Source organism: Papio anubis, chromosome 12 (genome assembly GCF_008728515.1).
Source record: "Papio anubis isolate 15944 chromosome 12, Panubis1.0, whole genome shotgun sequence".
Classification (NCBI taxonomy): domain Eukaryota; kingdom Metazoa; phylum Chordata; class Mammalia; order Primates; family Cercopithecidae; genus Papio; species Papio anubis.
Genome location: NC_044987.1, coordinates 65,530,108 through 65,548,208, shown reverse-complemented (window position 1 = coordinate 65,548,208; position 18,101 = coordinate 65,530,108). Strand labels below are relative to the sequence as shown.

At 44.0% G+C, this 18,101-nt stretch overlaps 1 protein-coding gene and 1 long non-coding RNA gene across 11 annotated transcripts in view; one reads left to right on the top strand and one right to left on the bottom strand.

Moving 5' to 3' along the window:
• LOC103877694 overlaps positions 1 to 15,364 on the bottom strand; it is a 62,222-nt gene extending 46,858 nt beyond the window's left edge. For 9 of the 10 annotated variants that reach the window (XR_001894965.2, XR_002517103.2, XR_002517104.2 and 6 more), the window contains exons 1-3: positions 15,228 to 15,364; positions 11,191 to 11,297; positions 10,844 to 10,985 (exon numbers count right to left, since the gene is read on the bottom strand). This is a non-coding gene — a long non-coding RNA (uncharacterized LOC103877694). Of the gene's footprint in view, positions 1 to 6,366; positions 8,585 to 10,843; positions 10,986 to 11,190; positions 11,298 to 15,227 lie in introns of those variants that run through there. The other variant, XR_637508.4, reaches the window with a different exon arrangement.
• CAVIN3 (caveolae associated protein 3) lies at positions 14,283 to 16,818 on the top strand. Its single transcript, XM_003910300.5, has 2 exons — positions 14,283 to 14,832; positions 15,361 to 16,818. Exons 1-2 carry the CDS (start codon positions 14,449 to 14,451, stop codon positions 15,766 to 15,768), a joined length of 792 nt encoding a protein of 263 aa, XP_003910349.1. The 5' UTR covers positions 14,283 to 14,448; the 3' UTR covers positions 15,769 to 16,818.
• Positions 16,819 to 18,101: the final 1,283 nt, after the last annotated feature.

Here is an 18,101-nt window from a genome sequence, read left to right as displayed (position 1 = left end):
TGCTCTGGCAGCATTTTGCGAAGTTCTCTCTTACCCACCATCTCTTTGGGGAGGAAATGAGGTAGGCCTGAAGATCAGAGAGGATAAATGAAGTGGCTAAGGTTACCCAACAAGTAAATGGTGAGTGGCAGAAACAGGATTCACAGCCAGTTCTCTGCGTGTGCTCAGGACTTGTTGCTCCTTATTGAAACCATCCTAGTTCCTCTTTGCTGCCAGTCATGCATGATCGTTGAAAACACTCAGCACTCAGAAAACATTAAAAAATTATTTTTAAAAATTTCATTTCACTCTTGTAAGGGCATAATGCTTACTCTAAACCAGGATCAAAAATAATAGAGTTCAATAAAGAAAGAATATAGATGGGAAAGAAAAACATATTGATAATTCATTGAGGGACATCAGTGTGATGAATGTCACTATTAACTTTTTGTTTATCCGTTTTATAAAAGCAGCAAGGTTTAAATTAAGTGAATTATCCAGAGTGTGTACAACCATGGAGGGTACAGCCAGGATTTGAACATAGGGGTGCCGATAGAAGCCCTGGTATCCTACAGAACCTGGAGGGGCAGAAAGCTTACCCCTCTGCTATTCTGCCCCTTCCCCAAGGTTGTTGTGGGCATCAAAACAGACCAAGTACCTACAAGTCAGCTCCTACTGGACCCTCAAATTCACACAGTGCCTCTTTTCAGCTCACCTTCTGTTTCACTTATCTCCTTAATTCTCCTTTTGTTTTTCTACAGTGTCTGCTGAGGTCATGGGTTGGATTGACACGTAAAATACAGGATGCCCCATTAAAATTAAATTTAACATGAATAATGAATAGCATTTCTAGTATATTGCATGGGACACACTAATACTAGAAAAGGTATTCGTTGCTTATCTTACACTAAAATTTAACTGGACACCCTATATTTTTATTTGTTAAATCTGGTACCTCTAGTCACCTGCAAATCCCCTGTCATGAGCATTAGTGTGGTCAAGGTCCCAGGCTTCTTCTAGTTGAGGAGCCGAGTAGCATCTAGTCATTCAGTCCAGAGACAGGACATAATACATGTTTAGCTTCAACTTCGTGCAAAATACTCTATTGGCCCTCTGGAGGGATGAAACTGTAACTTGTTTGGCCCCTCCTGTCCTCCATTTCTTCCTATGGGAAATGGAGATGAAGTTTAATTTGGACCAGGCTCAAACCCTGATGCTGCCACTTAGAGTTATGGTCTTTGTGCACGTTCCTCTTCCTTTCTGATCCTCCTGATTCCTTCACTGGGTAGCAAGTGAAAGAAATAAATTCAAAGAGTATGTGAAGCTATATGCAAATAGTTATGTGGTAGTGAATGTTTTTTTTTCAACAATTCCAAATTCACTGGATTCAGATTGCTTCTCTAGCTGCTGTGATATTTTTGGTAACATGGTTTGTTTGCCTAAGGAGCAGATGCCGGGGTTGGATTCCAGCCCTGCTATTTATCAGTAGTGTGATCTTGGCAAGTAATCTAATCTCTTTGTTTCCCCATCTCCTCACTGTGAAGTGGGATAGTAATATTGCCTATCTCAGATGGTCATTGTGAGGATTAATTTAATTAATACACGTGAAAGGCTTACAATTGCCTAACAAAAATAAATTCTGTTAGAAATCACTAGAGCAGCTACCCTCCAGGGCCAGCGTGAGAAGGAGGTGGAAGGCAGTAGATTTTTTAAATAGAGTTCAGGAATTAGCAAATATCTCCAGGATTATTTATTTATTTATTCATTGACAGGGTCCTGCTTTGTCACCCAGGCTAGAGTGCAGTGGCGTGATCTTGGCTCACTCTTGGCTGTTCTCCTGGAGAAGTAGAGCAGCTTCTACCTGTCCTGGAGAACTTTAGATTTTCAAAGGCAATAGAATTGGTAGGGTCCAAACTTAGATTTCTAGGGAACAAAGGGAGACCTAGGTAATACTTGGGTTATAAGTCGAAAAAACAGAAAATTATACTAAAATTATATATATATGTATGTAATTCTATATATATATAAAATTTTAGTGTATATATATAAAATTTTCTCTCTATATATAGAATTACATATAAAGAGTCAATTTTCATTATCTGATGTAGTTATAATCTATAAAATTGCTGAGAACACCAAATTAGTGACCACTGAACCATTTCTTTTGGGGAAAATGCGGAGTTAGGTTCCTGTAAGCCATAGTCACAACAGTTTCATCAACCAATCAATACATAACCTTGTTTTATGTGTGTTTCTGTTTAAAAACACCTTATTTAATATATATTATTGGGTTTTTAACATTGAACTCCGAGCTGACAGCATCATAGCTCATGTCTGCACAAAGCCTACCTAACCCATGTATTTTCTCTGTTAAGACACCACAGCCTGTGCTCAGGTGCAACAGACAGTACTTCAACACTACTCTTGGGGGCCACTGTAAACAGTGAAATTACCAACAAAAAGCACAAAAATTGAAAACATAGCACTACATAGATCGTGAAAAAAAAATGTATTAATATTTACCATACCAGTGCTGAAACAAGAAGGGTTTGTTGCCTTACTGGACGTCATTTGGGAATGTTCCCTGTTGAGCAACTCATATTTTTGTCCCCTTTGTGTATGTCTGCAAATGACCACAAAAACTCCTGAGTGTTGATTTTGGGGTTACAAATACATTTTTGTAAGTAGGCAAATTTGCAAATACTGAATCCATGAATAATGAGGATCGACTGCATATATAAAAAGGTGGAATCAGCAAATAGGTGGCACAGAGGAGGGTGAAAGGATCTAGAGGTCCAGAAAGCTAGGCTGGATGGTGAGGGGAGTGACTGCAGGGTCACGTTTTATCTCCTCCCCCACCTTCAAGAACTGATTAGCAACTGGTTCAAGCTCTGTGATGTGAGTTGGTGACTCTAGACCAGAGAGCACTTTCTCAGTGCCCAGCTGCCTGAGGCAGCAATGTGCTCAGTTTGATGGAGCACTATCTCTTTTTTCTAAAGAAATTTAGAGGCTTGGGACATTAATTCCGCCTTTTCTTTTTTTTCTTTTCTTTTCTATTTTTTTTTTTTTTTGAGATGGTGTCTTGCTTTGTTGCCCAGGCTGGAGTGCAATGGTATGATCTCTGCTCACTGCAACCTCTGTCTCCTGGGTTCAGGTGATTTTCCCACCTCAGCCTCCTGAGGAGCTGGGATTACAGGCACTTGCTATCATGACCAGCTAACTTTTGTGTTTTTGTAGAGACAGGGTTTCACCATGTTGACCAGGTTGGTCTTGAACTCCTGACCTTAGGTGATCCACCTTCCTTGGCTTCCCGAAGTACTGGGATTATAGGCATGAGACACCGTGCCGGCTTCCACCTTTTATATCTATGTGGGATTGGGCTCCTCCTCTGTCACTCTACTATCTACACGGGAGTCAATTTTTACCAAAATAAGAAAATACAAACATCAGTCAAATAAGGGAACCTTAGGCCCAGATTCCTGCAGAGATTAACTCTTGATTTTCTCTCTCATCCCATATCCCACATAATTCAATTTTAATTAGTTTAAATTTAAATTTAGAAACATATACTTGATTCAGTTATTGGAAACTTTTAAGTATATTGGAACAACTTGGGTATGTAAATCTACTTTTTCATTTTACGAAGTTGTTAAGCAAACTAAATATGGCCTGAGAAGGACTCTGTACTTCTATATTTGAGTCTTTGTAGATGAACTGTAACCTAGCTTAATAGATAAAATTGAAAACCTAACTTAGTGGTGTGCACCTGTAACAATAGCTGAGTGTTGGCTAATCGCAGGGGCCATACTTCAACCACTCATAGACTACTGAATATTCAAATGGCATTAAAATAAGGCAAATGTCGAGCTGTAACCAATCTCACTGGTTCTGTACCTCACTTCTGATTCCTGTATGTCACTTTACCCTTTTTGTGTATAAGTTTTTTTCTGACCACGAGGCACCCCTAGAGTCTCTGTGAATCTGCTGTGATTCTGGCACCTGCCTAATTCGCAAATCATTCATTGCTCAATTAAACTCCTTTAAACTTAATTTGGCTGAAGTTTTTCTTTTATCAAAGTCTAAACAGAGAGCCATCATTTCTAATGAACATTGAATATGCAAATTGAGATGTTCTATAAATATAAAATATACATCAGATTTCAGAGACCTAAAAGAATATAAAATGCATAATTAATACTTAAAAATATGATTACATGTTAAAATGGCAATATGATGGATATATTGAGTTAAATAAAATATTTTTTAAAAGTTAATTTCATTAAAAATTTTTTTTAATATGGCTACTGGAAAATTTTAACTTACATACATTATATTTATAGTGAATAGTACTGAACTAGGATCTTATTTGCCCCTGCTCACATTGTTTATGATTATGGCACCAGGCAGTAGAAACACAGGTGTCTACTCATGAGTCATGGACCTGACCTGCTGAGATTCCACAGGCCTTCTCCAATGCTCTTAGCCACTGAATATGACCAGTCTTTTTTCTGGATCCCATTTGTTCTTCTAACCTTGCAAAGATCCAAGCTTCCTTTTTTTTTTGATAGGTCCTCCAGGCTTCACCAGGTAGTCCTCTAATCTGATTTCCTGAGGAAACTTCAAATCCCAACAAGTTCAAGAGTAATTTCTATTTTTCCTTTGAGGATTCACGTTTCAGCCTTTGAAAGTACAGTACAATCCAAACACCATGATTTTCTGTCTCCTAAATTTTCCCATTATAGATGGAGCTGTATAAGTATATGGTCGCCTCAATATATTTTATAAGTTTTCGTGTGGAAGTATATATGAGTAATTTTTCTTTCTTTTCTTTTTCTTCTCTTTTCTGTCTCTCTCTCCTTCCTCTCCTTGCTCACCTCCCTCCCTTCCTTCCTTTCTTCCTTCTCTTTCTTTCTTCGTTGTCTCAATCATCTTTAGCCCACATCAATTACATCGTTTCAGCTACTTACAGCACTCCTCCTCCTACATTAGCTTCCCAACCAAATCAATCTCTGACAGATCTACGTGGTTGGAGACCTGACTCCAAGGTCAGTTCTTCCCTTCTAGTATCTTTTGCCAGGTCCAGGCACTACAGCAGTCTTCTGCATTCTTTACGGGCAGGAATGCCTTGCTTACTGCTTTTTAGCCCATTCATTATGTGACTTAAATGCCACTTGGTGACAAAAAGAGTATCTTAAACCCTAATCCTACCTATGACAATTAATATTTCCTTCATCCAAATCCACACAATAAAAAGGAGTCGTGATTAAGCTGCAGTTCCTACAGACAGGCAAGTTGAATAGCAGGCAGTATATTGATTTTGCACAGTATACTATCTCTGGGCGACTCAATGGATTATTGTGATATGATCACACTTAACCAGATGGGGGTCTCAATGCCAAAAAGTTGAAGTACCATTCTTAAGAACAAGTCTACTAGTCTCAGGAATCATTCTCACCTTTTGATTAAGTGAGTAAGCTTTTAGACCTATTAAAACATTTTAACTCTTTCTTCTCTACTGCCCTCCCTGGCTGGCTTAGTAAGTGGATTGTTGTACATATGGTCTGGTTCTGAGCAGTTTTCTATCCTGCTTCTAAAATCCACTGAATCCAAAGAAGATGAGAAATATTCGGTAGGGTAAATTGTGTTGTGCGATAGTGCTAAACCATGTCAATTGCCCTAAAGTGGCATGGGGTGGAAGAGACAATGCTGTTCTTTGCCTAGGGTAGACTCACTTCTTTCCCTTCCTTTGTTGAATTGATTAGCAACTATCTATTCTTTAGACAGTAAACAAATGATAGTTATTCTTCAAACAAAATCTCATAGTAAATACCATTTAACTAATATAGTGCCTAAATCTTATAAAAATTAAATTATTTCCCAGTTGTGGTAGATACTGGATGGCTAAAAATGACTTCTTTTTCCTTGGACTCAGCACCAAATACAAAGGGGGATGTCTGTGCTAAGATAAAAGTAATTGCAGGGCTCTAGTTATATACAATAGTCTGCAAGTGACTACCCATCTGGAATTACTGAATATGGAATTATGGCCAAGCCCCTCCTCAGTGGTTTATTCTCTCTCTCTCAATCCAGGTGAGAGGTAGGGCACATCATCCCCCAACGATCTGCCCTGTCCTTTATCATATGGGTGGTAAAATATATTCCTGGATTAGAGGCTTTAGTTGAGAAATACCATATTAGCTCAAGGTGGAGGGCTGCAGTCCTTTGATGGTGGCTTCTCAGTGATTTGCCTAAGAAAGCAAACTCAAACCCAGGCAAGGCTTCCCTGCTGGCAGAGCCCATTGAATTCCTCAGATTACAGAAAGAGATTCAATAGAGTCTATTTAGTAGTTCCAGACTTTTTTTTTTTTTTTTTTTTTTTTTTGCATCTTGGAATGTCCCAGGGCATTTTTGCTGAAGGAGCCCAAACTCCTACATCCTGACAATTGGCTCCAGCAGTAATTACATACTTCAAAATGTGAACTTCAGCCAACCTAGTTCTCATCTCAGGTGTCTAGTGCTCTGATGCACCCAGTGTGCCTTGGCTAAAACAAACATCCATGACATATTGATGGATTTACTTGCTTTTAAATTGTTTTTTCTATCCCTAATCTTTTTGGTAGGTGTCTATATATGCTCTAGTTTTCTAGGTCTGCCATAACAAGTTACTACAAATTAAATGGTTTAAAACAACAGAAGTGTATTTTGTCAAAGCCCAAGAAGGCAGAAGTACAATATCAGTATGGTAGAGCCACTCACTCTGGAAGGTTCTGAGGGAGAATCCACTCTATGCCTCTCTCTTAGTTTCTGATCCTTGGTATTCCTTGGCTTGTGGCTGCCCTCCAATCTCTTCCTTCATTTTCATAGTATTATCTTTTTTGTGTCTCTGTGGCTTCTCCTCTACTTATAAGTACACCAGGCATTTGATTTAGAATGCTCTCATCTCAAGATCCTTAACTTAATTATATCTGCAAAGATATAGTTATATCTGCAAAGGTCATATTCACAGGTACTAGGGGTTAGGGCTTAGACATATCTTTTGGGGGGACACTATTTGCTATTGTTTAAATGTGTCCACCAAATTTCATGTGGTGGAAACTTAATCTCCAAATTCATATGTTGATTGGAAGTGGGGCCTTTGGGAGGTACTTAGGATTAGATAAAGTCAACACGGTGGGGTTCCCAAAATAGGACTGGTGGCTTTATAAGAAGAAGAGGCCTGAGCTGACATGCACACTCCTGTCCTCTCGCCATATGATGCCTTCACCATGCTATGATGAAGCAAAAAGGCTTTCACCAGATGCCAGCACCAAGCTGTCAGACTTCCCAGCCTCCAGAACCATGAGCTAAATAAATCTCTGTTCTTTATAAATTACCCAGCCCATGGTATTCAGTTTATAGCAACGGAAAATGGACTAAGACACTATTCAACACACTAAAATATGAGATACAAAAATAGTCATTTGAGTGAATAATGTGCCTGATTCTTGCTATAAAAGGCATCCCTAAGCCTACTGGTCATAATATACCATTCCAAGATCTTCCATCCATTTGGATATTTTAATTTCTGGAGTCAGTACAAATTCACTTCCTGATGCCTCAAACTTATAGCTATTGTAACTGCCAGTGACACAGAGCTCCCTCATTGTGTGGAATAACCTTACCTCTTCCGTAGACAGGATGTCTATGACAAAGGGTGGAAGGTGGTGCCTGTCTACTGAGGCCCACTGCCTGTTAAATGAGTGGTTCTATCTGTGCCTCACATTGTTACTTTTGATTTAAAGGTTAGTGCCCAGAGGATGCATCAGTTTTTCCGGGCAAATGAAAGTGAGGGTCCTGGTCAGGGATGTGTCTTTTATAATGAGCTCACATAGATATCTCTCATCCTTTCTTAGATTTTGATTTTTCTATTTAATAATCAAAGACTGTTAAGTTACATTGCTATGTGAGACAAAGGGTTCCAACTCACAAAACCACTCACCGACCTCTGTTGAGTCTCTTCACTAGCACTGTTACTCCCCTCCAGTAATCAGCCAGCAATTGTTTTTCAAAAGCAGTGTAATTCTCAGCTGCTAAAAGCATTCCTTAGTCAAACATCCTAAATACTTATGCTATATTTTCCCTTATAGGATCTGCCCCCCTCCCTCCTTGACAAATCATCTTGGTGGAAGAGGTAGAAATCACAGAGACTCCATGGTCTCATTTTTCTTTCTGAATCATAGGACCCAAAGGCTAGAATTGACCATACTGTGGCTTCTTGCCAGGGTTAGTCACCAAGGCTCCTCTCAATCCTATTGAAAGTATGCAGCCTTTTGGATGACCCAAGATACAGAGTGTGTGAAAATTCCAAGGTGAAGCATTTGCTGACTGTAACACCTCCCTCTTCTTTGTTGCAGCAGGAGGTGTTACACGTGTTTCACTACCTGTCGTGAGTGAGTTTAAGCACTACTATTCTAGGTAATCCCTGTCTGCTGGATTTCTGGTGGATGCTCTCTGAACCCAGTGGCACAGACTCATCCTCTTGGGTATGATGTTAAGAACGGTAGTGCCTTTGTCACTTTTGTTTTTAGGGGATCTTGGCAACTTCATATAGTGGGGCACCAGGCAACTGAAAGAAGAACGAAAACAAAGATGCAGAATGATACCATCTAAGACACTACAATCTGATCTGTCTTTTTCAGAGATTTCCTTAAAGTAAAAGGAGCACCAAGTTGTTCTTGAATAGGTAGAGACAGAGGGCCACCCTTAAGCAGATGTTTGTTAGGTAGATATATTTCAGGCAGCCCCAGGTCTAATGAAAGGTGTAGTGGATTTTTTTCTCCTTAGTACAGCCAACTCTTCCTCATAGTATGCTGTGCTCTGGGGACGGGGTGGGCCAGTATATAAATGGAACCCTTGACAAGCAGGATGGGTAATACCTTTTAGTTTTTTAAAGCAGTTGTTAGCTCAACTGCCATAGTATTCCACTAATTGTTGCAAGATATCTGGCCAACTACTGGTTTAATTGTCTATGTTCTACTGGGAGTGTTCAGGTTTTATTAACATTTCCTACAGAGAATCTAATACTTTCACATAATTGGAGAAGTCATTTGCAGGGGCATCCTGGGTAATGAGATACTGTAATACTGATGTTGATTAATCAAAGTTGTTATTAGTTTTCCAGAGCTACCAAAACAAAAAAAGTCACAAACTAGGTGGCTTAAAACAACAGAAATTTGCCAGGTGCAGTGGCTTATACCTGTAATCCTAGCATTTTGGGAGGCCGAGGCAGGTGGATCACTGGAGGTCAGGAGTTTGAGATCAGCCTGGTCAACATGGTGAAACCCCATCTCGTCTTTACTACAAATACAAAAACTAGCTGGGTGTGGTAGTGAGCACCTGTAGTCCCAGCTCTTCAGGAGGCTAAGGCAGGAGAATCACTCAAACTCGGGAGGTAGAGGTTGCAGTGAGCCGAGATCATGCCATTGCACTGCAGTCTGGGTGACAAGAGTGAGACTCTGTCTCAAACACCACCACCACCACCACCACCACCACCACCACCACCACCACCACCACCAAAAACCCCAGAAACTTATTCTATCATGGTTTTGGAGGGCAGAAGCCTGAAATCAAGGTGTTGGCAGGCACATGTTCCTTCTGAAGCTCCTAGGGAAGGATCCTCCCTTGCCTCTTTTGGTTTCTGGAACATTCCTTGGTTTGTGGCAGCATAACTCTCATCTCTGCCTCTGTTGTCACATGGTGTTCTCCCTGTATATTTCTTCCCTCTCTTATAAGGACACCAGTTGTATTGGATTAAGGGCCTATTCTACTTCATTATGGCCTCATCTTAATTATATTTGCAAGACTCTATTTCGAAGTAAGGTCATATTCATAGGCACCAGGGGTTAGGACTTAAATATATCTTTTTGGGGACACAAGCAACCTGTGACAATAAGCTTCTGCTTTTCATGTCCATACCATGGGGTATGAGAGAGTAGATGCCACCAGCCACACCTCTAGTTTACAGAATAGAATTTTTTTTTTTTTTTTTTTTGAGGCAGCATTTCACTCTTTTGCCCAGGTTGGAGTGCAATGGTGAAATCTTGGCTCACCACAACCTCTACCTCCCAGGTTCAAGCAATTCTCCCACCTCAGCCTCCCGAGTAGCTGGGATTGCAGGCATGTGCCACCATCTCTGGCTAATTTTGTATTTTTAGTAGAGACGGGGTTTCTCCATGTTGGTCAGGCTGGTCTCAAACTCCTGACCTCAGGTGATCCGCCCGCCCCGGCCTCCCAAAGTGCTGGGATGACAGGTGCGAGCCACTGCACCTGGCTGAGAATAGAAATTTTTAAGACAACTGCCTTAGAGGTGTTAAAAAGATTTTCAATTGGGAGGCCCTCAGGCTGAGATGGCTCCACCACATTTGATTCCTACATAAGCAAACCAAAGCCCAATGTAAAAAGTAAAAGAAAACTAGGGACCTTACCAATCAGAAACCACCAGCTAACCTCTAACTAAGGAATTTCCGTATTAATGAATCAAATATATTTTCTTTGTCTTACTTCCATGTTCAGCCTATAAAAGCTCACTGCCCACACTGCTACAGCTGAGCTCTCTAAACCTCTTTTGGCCTTGAGTGCTGCCTAATTTATGAATTGTTCTTAGCTCAAATAAACCCTTTAAAATTTTAAGGTTCCTAAATTTATTTTTGAACAGAGGGCATCATTCTACATCTTTGTTTTCTTCTTTTCTTACCCTTTTTGGAAACTGTAATACAGCTCTTCCTTTGATACTCTATAATCAAGATCACTCTACTACAATTTCTATCAATCTCTGCTTTATTGACTCAGGCATTCTTCTAGCTGGCCCCAAGTTATTTTTACTTACCTCATGGGCTTCCATTTTCCACTATCAGCCAGTTCATATGGCTTTTAAACTTGGGGCTTTGGGGAGACCGGTAGACCATCATTGGTTCTATTGTTAAGTTTAAGGTCGTCCTTGTTCCACATACCCAGAGAGGGAGTTAGTGCTACAGGAGATGGAAAAAAATTATTTAGGCAGATAGTGAGGGTAAAAGAGTCCTCAGCAAAATTTCCCTTTTAACAAAAAACAGCCCCCAAATCATTTATTTTCTAACAAAGAACAGCCTGAAAAATCAAGCTGCAAACATAGATAAGCAAGTTGGAAGCTTGCAGGAGTGAATGCCGGCACCTGTATCAATAGAAAAGGGTTACCTGGGGGCCAGGTATGTTCAACATGGAGGCTCATCTTCCCTTTTCTTTGTCACCACATGTACAGAAAAGAAACAGGCAACATGGTACTGGCCAGGTAGAGAACCCATCTGCAAAATAAAAGATTAGGGTGGGGATGGTCATCTTTTTGTGCCCTATACAAATGGCATACCTAGCCCTAACCAGTTTTTCGTGCTCTATGCAAATGGCACACCTGGTCCAACCAATCTTTTGTGCCCTATATAAATGACATACTGCCTCCTTAAAGTCACCTATAAAATCCCTTGCATTCCACTGCGGAACCAGTAACCCATTTCTCTGGGACCCATCTCTGCTGCAGAGAGCTCTTCTTTTTCTTTTGTCTGTTCAACTTCTGCACTGAACCTCACTCTTTGTGTGTCCATGTCCTACTTTTCCATAGCTGTGAGACAACAAATCTTGGGTATTTACTCCAGACAACAATGCCACTTTGTTACCAGGTTTTAAAAAAATATCTATCTACGCTGGGTGTGGTGGCTTACACCTGTAATCCCAGCACTTTGGGAGGCCGAGATGGGTGGATCACGGGGTCAGGAATTCAAGAAGAGCCTGACCAACATGGTGAAATCCCGTCTCTACTAAAAATACAAAAATTAGTTGGGCCTGGTCACACATGCCTGTAATCCCAGCTACTCAGGAGGCTGAGGCAGGGGAATTGCTTGAACCCGGGAGGTGGAGGTTGCAGTGAGCCAAGATCGCACCTTTGCACTCCAGCCTGGGCGACAGAGCGAGACTTGGTCTGAAAACAAACAAACAAACAAACAAACAAAAACTATCCCAATCTATCCAAGTATCTATCCAAGTACTTCTTACTTCCAAATGCACTGAACTTCCTTAGCCCCACTCATCAAGGCTGGTGATTCTTTCATAGGCGTCCTGTAATTTAATATCCATTCCTAGTAGTACCCAGATTTTTGTACAGATACCCACTTTTCCTCCCATACCACCCTAATACTCCTGGAAAAGCTGAATCTACTCTACTTCAGAATTGATCTAACTTGTCAAAAGGCAATTATTAGATTTCTTGTCAGAGATTGGTTAGGGAACATACATCTAAACCTATCAATGCATGTCATTTTTGTAGCCATAGAATATGGATTTGGAAAAGCCATGTAACCCAATGGAAGGCAAGTGTAAAAATTCTGGGAGGCTTCTGGAAAATAAATGTCCTAATATTTAAGATAGTCCCCTTTTTCTTTTAGATCTTGTGCAGAGTTGTGAGGCCTGGAATGAAGCTGACACCTGTGTGTATGTGGGCACATACACAGGGGTAGGGGGTGTGTGGGGGACATAGGGGAGTGTGAGAGGTGCGGGATGGGGCTCATAGTTGAGCAGTTGAGAGAACTGCAGAGAACCAGATTTGGAGCTGTGAATGACTCACACTTAATCACCACTCTACCAATGGTCTTTTTCAATTATATTTGAATTGAGTTTCCTGTTACTAAGTACTGTTTGAAATGAGTTTTTGTTCCCTCAGTCTGAAAGCATTTTAACTGGTACATCCCTGATGGATCTCTCTGGGTAAATGTAGTTTCACTGGAAGAGATGGTGATTGGTGATTCCCATCAGATTCCCAAGAGAGTTTATTTTCTCTTGTATTAAGCCGGGCGGGGGTGGGGGGGCACTTAGGCTTACGGCCTGGTAGAAGCCAGCCATCAACTTAGCATCACCAGATTTCTGGCGTTAGCTGCCCACCGTCTGTGGCACTTTAGGCCCATGTAACTATTTCCAGAGTGACACAAGTTTCTTCCACAGTTGTTATCAAGTGGCCCTCACAGGTTCAGTGAGAAGAGGAAGAGGGAGAGAGATCATTAGGATTAATGGATTACTTGCATTTGTGAGACGGTTTGCCAAGTATTGCTACAAACAAGGCATGGGATTTTCTTTTCTTTTTTCTTTCTTTTTTTCCTTTTTTTTGAGATGGAGTCTTGCTCTGTTCTCCAGGCTGTAGAGCAGTGGAGCGATCTCGGCTCACTGCAACCTCTGCCTCCCAGGTTCAAACGATTCTCCTGCCTCAGCCCTCCCGAGTAGCTGGGATTACAGGCGTGTGTCACAACGCCCTGCTAATTTCTGTATTTTTAGTAGAGACGGGTTTTGCCATGTTGCCTAGGCTGGTCTCGAACTCCTTGCCTCACGTGATCCTCACCCCTCGCCCTCCCAAAATGCTGGAATTACAGGCGTGAGCCAGGGCGTCTGGCTAAGGCATGGGATTTTTCGAACTGCTGACATTAGAAATTCACAATCCACATCATTAACTGGATCCTCCACGCCCACTCTCTCCCTCTCTGTAGCAGCAATTTATCTTTACTCTCCGCAGTTCCACAGAACACAAGAAACAAACCAAAAAAAAAAAAAAAAAAAAAGAAAGTCAGGCAGGAGCCCAAGTAACCTCTATCAAAGCAAAGACCAGTGCTCACTCTAACCCTTTTAAGGGTTTTAAAAGAAGAGGTGAGGAGGTGTCCTGCTTATCCCCCAAGCTTGGGTGCTGGAGCGAGGGGCGGCTGAGATTTAAAGAAGGAGAGGGCAGAGAGCTAGAGAAAAGAAACAGGATAATTCTACCCAAGAGGACGAAATAGAGAAGCAGGAAACGAAGCCTGCGGCTAAACCCTGGTGATGACTATTAGGGAAACACCAGAGGATGCCCCGCCCGCCAGCCCACAATGAGCAGCCTGTCCAGTCACAAAGCGGGGCCTCGGGCCTTGACAGTTCGCGATCTGTAAGCAGAATGTTCCAGGGCCTCCCTGTCGCCTGTGTCCAGCCTGGGAGCCACGAAAATACAATCTTCAGCGGTGTGGGAGGCCGAAAGTGGACGGCGACTGAGGCCCCTCTTGCCGTGCCAACATAGTTTCTGCGCCCACTAGAAACTATGCATGAAATAAAAATTTCCGTAACTCGCCCTTTGCAGCGGAGAGACCAGAAACAGGCACACCAGGGAACTGGAGCGGAGGAGGGTAACTCAAACTCACAGTGAGAGGGTTTGCAGGGGGCCGATTTGGGGCCAACATGCTTCCCAGTACCCCGGGGCGGGGCAGCGGAAGGCGAAACGCTTTCAAGAGACCCCGCTGCCGACATCCCCACGCCCTTGCGCCCTCCCGCTGCCCCAGAAGGCCAACTCCGCCTGCCTGAGTCACAGCTGGAGCTGGGGAGGAGCCAGGGAAAGGCAGCCCCAGACTGTAGTGCAGCCAGCGGTTTCAGGCAGACGGAGCTGAGCGGTCAGGGATCATGAGGGAGAGTGCGTTGGAGCCGGGGCCTGTGCCCGAGGCGCCGGCTGGGGGTCCCGTGCACGCCGTGACGGTGGTGACCCTGCTGGAGAAGCTGGCCTCCATGCTGGAGACGCTGCGGGAGCGGCAGGGAGGCCTGGCTCGAAGGCAGGGAGGCCTGGCAGGGTCCGTGCGCCGCATCCAGAGCGGCCTGGGCGCTTTGAGTCGCAGCCACGACACCACCAGCAACACCTTGGCGCAGCTGCTGGCCAAGGCGGAGCGCGTAAGCTCGCACGCCAACGCCGCCCAAGAGCGCGCGGTGCGCCGCGCAGCCCAGGTGCAGCGGCTGGAGGCCAACCATGGGCTGCTGGTGGCGCGCGGGAAGCTCCACGTTCTGCTCTTCAAGGTCAGTGACCTCAAATGGTCCCCAGTCCGGGGCCTTTGCCGGCCTTTGGGCCACCAGCTGGGGGCTCCCCGCTTCCATCCACCTACCACACCCACATTCCTGACCCCTCCCGCCGTCTGTTGCTGTGGAACAGACTCGCAGAGCCGCACCCATTTCCCAAGACCCAGCCCCATCCCTCCCTCTCACGCCTGAGCCCCGCCTGGCCAATCCAAGCCCGCCCAGCTCTAGCTCAGGCCACGTCCGCAGAATTTGGCCTAAGTCCCAGTCAATCCCTAAAATAACGGTGGTTGAAAGGGCATTCCGTGACTGTGGGCACCATCCTCCTCTCGCCCCTCACCAGGCCTCACCTACTTTACAAAGTTTTGCAGTTCGCACGCAGCTTTCCCTCCCCTTACCTTCCCACGCCTGCCTTTACCCCCAGACTCTGGCTGCAGAGTTAAAAGGTTTCCCTTGTGTAATTAAGGCGTCAGTTTCGGGTTGCTGGGGGTAAGGAGCTGCCAGGATCAGTGCTGTGTCCGTCATATGCAGGAGGAGGGTGAAGTCCCAGCCAGCGCTTTCCAGAAGGCACCAGAGCCCTTGGGCCCGGAGGACCAGTCCGAGCTGGGCCCAGAGCAGCTGGAGGCCGAAGTTGGAGAGAGCTCGGACGAGGAGCCGGTGGAGTCCAGGGCCCAGCGGCTGCGGCGCACCGGATTGCAGAAGGTACAGAGCCTCCGAAGGGCCCTTTCGGGCCGGAAAGGCCCTGCAGCGCCACCGCCCACCCCGGTCAAGCCGCCTCGTCTTGGGCCTGGCCGGAGCGCTGAAGCCCAGCTGGAAGCTCAGCCTGAGCTGGAGCCCATGTTGGTGCTGGAGCCAGAGCCTCCGCAGGACACCGAGGAAGATCCCAGGAGACCTGGGGCTGCCAAAGAAGTTCCGCTCCAAATAGAGAGTGCAGCCTGAGGGCTGGTGTTGCCTGTCTCCCCTGTGCTTGTGCCTTGTCCTAAAATAAATCCTTTCAGAATGTAGCACTCACGCCCTAATAAGGAGCGAATCCTGCATCCACCAAGGCGGGCGCTCTGGCCCTCCCTTCCTTAAGCACAGTCCTGTGTCCTCTGAAAGAGGTGCAGCCACTCACACCTGCTTGCCCTCACCATCAATAAAAGTAATTTCACCCGAACCAGACTCCGTGAGAAGGGATGGGGAAGCAGTTGGATGTGGGAAGGCATTTACAAGGAATAAGACAAATGTTGGAACCTGGAATCATTGTACGATTTCTCCAGTTTCCACGGAGTCCTGGGTTCTAGACTCCAGTGACATATAGAAATATCCTTCTGACCGCTTGCTCTTTAAACTTTCCTCATGGGAACACACAGTTGCAATTTTTTTTTTTAAAGCATCGAGTACAGTCCTTTCTGTAGTTGCTTACTAAGTGTCAACTAATGGTTTTCCTCTTAGTCTTTTCTTCCTTTAGCACCTCCTAAAACTTGGGTTTTCCAGTATTCCTTTCTTGGCCCTTTTTTTACTCTGGGTACTTTTCGGCTGACATTCATGCCTAGGCCTCCCCTACCAGCTGCATACACCCCATACCCCTGTCTTGAGCTGCAGTTGAAAAGTACTTCAAAAGTAGCAAGTATCTTCTACCTTTTAAATTCCATTTCATTCAATAGCCATTTATTGAACACCTACTATGTGGCAGGCCCTACTAGGTATGGTTCAGAATATTTCCCCCTCTTGTGTTTTCTTTACCAATGAATGGTACCGTCATCCACAGAGAAACTTGGGAGTCCTTGTTGGCTCAAGGACTTTCTCTCATCCCCCTCCCACATGGAAACAGCTATTCTATTGATTTTACCTCTGCAATCTGTCCACTTTTCTAATACAGCAGCTGCCTTATTTCAGGACTTTCACTTGACCAGTGTTTGAACTGCCAATCTCATCACATCATTGTCTTGATTCAAATATTTCAGTGCTTCCCCATTATCTTCAGAATAAAGACCCTTTGTGATCTGGTCCCTGCCTATTTTTGTAGCCTCATCTCTCACCACTTCCCCTCATGCTACCATTGAGTCACACTGAGCTCTGTGCTCTGACTCTCATCCCTGCTGTCCTGCCAAACTTAGAGAAGCACACCTATTTCAGGGCCAGGTGTTTCTCTTCCTTCTCTCAAAGCACCACTTGCACACTTCTAGTGCTAACTGCACTGATTGTGAGGGTTTGTGGTTATGCCCCCACTCCACTCTACTAGATTGTGGCTTCCTTGCAGTAGGGACAGTTTTATTCATTTCTGTATTTCCCACACTAAGTACTGTGTCTGGCACAGGGTAGACCTTCTTGAGGGGCTGAGGAGAGTTCCCTGCAGCAGTAAAGCAAGAATATCACAGAAGGGGCTGGGCGCGGTGGCTCATGCCTGTAATCTTAGCACTTTGGGAGGCCAAGGTGGGTGGAGGACTTGACCTCCAGAGCTTGAATCCACCCTTGGCAAGTTGATGAAACCCCATTTCTACATAAAATACAAAATTTAGCTGGATGTGGTGACTTGTGCTCGTAGTCCCAGCTACTTGGGGGGCTGAGGTGGGAGGATCACTCGAGCCCAGGAGGCAGAGGTTGCAGGTAAGCCATTGCACTCCAGCCTGGGCGACAGAGCGAGACCACGTTTCAAAAAAAAAAAAAAAAAAAAAAGGAAGGAAAAAAATAAAAAGCTAGAAGTGGGACTGGGTTGGTTAAGGATGAGGAGCACGGTCATATACTCCTTCATTCAGTCACTATCTTATAACAACATTTTTAATACCTACTTTGTTCGAGGCCCTATGCTAGGTCTCATGAACACCTCAGGGAGCTCAGGATTTAGAGGGAGATACCATCACCAATTGTAATGAATGATAGTTACATGTAAGCTATTTTGAGAGCAAATGGGGAAGGGGCATGACCCAAGCTGAAGGAGGAAAAGTGGGAGATATATAAGGAATTGTTCTTGGAAATGGTAAATAGTGAGATGGAAATCAGGAATGGTGAGGGGCAGTAGAGCTCAGTGGTGGGTAGTTTGGGTTCTCTGTTCTATTATCTATCAAATGAGATAATTATAGCCCCCTACTTGGGCTGTTGCAAAGATTAAGTGACATAAATCAAGTGCATAGCAGTGCTGAGGTATCATTTTTGCTCCATAAGCTTCAGGTATATAATTCATTTGTCCACTCATTCAACAAGTACTTACTGAACTCTTAGGGTCTTCCAGGTACTATTTTAAATCTAAGGATACTACCAGGCATGATGGCTCACATCTGTAATCCCAGCAC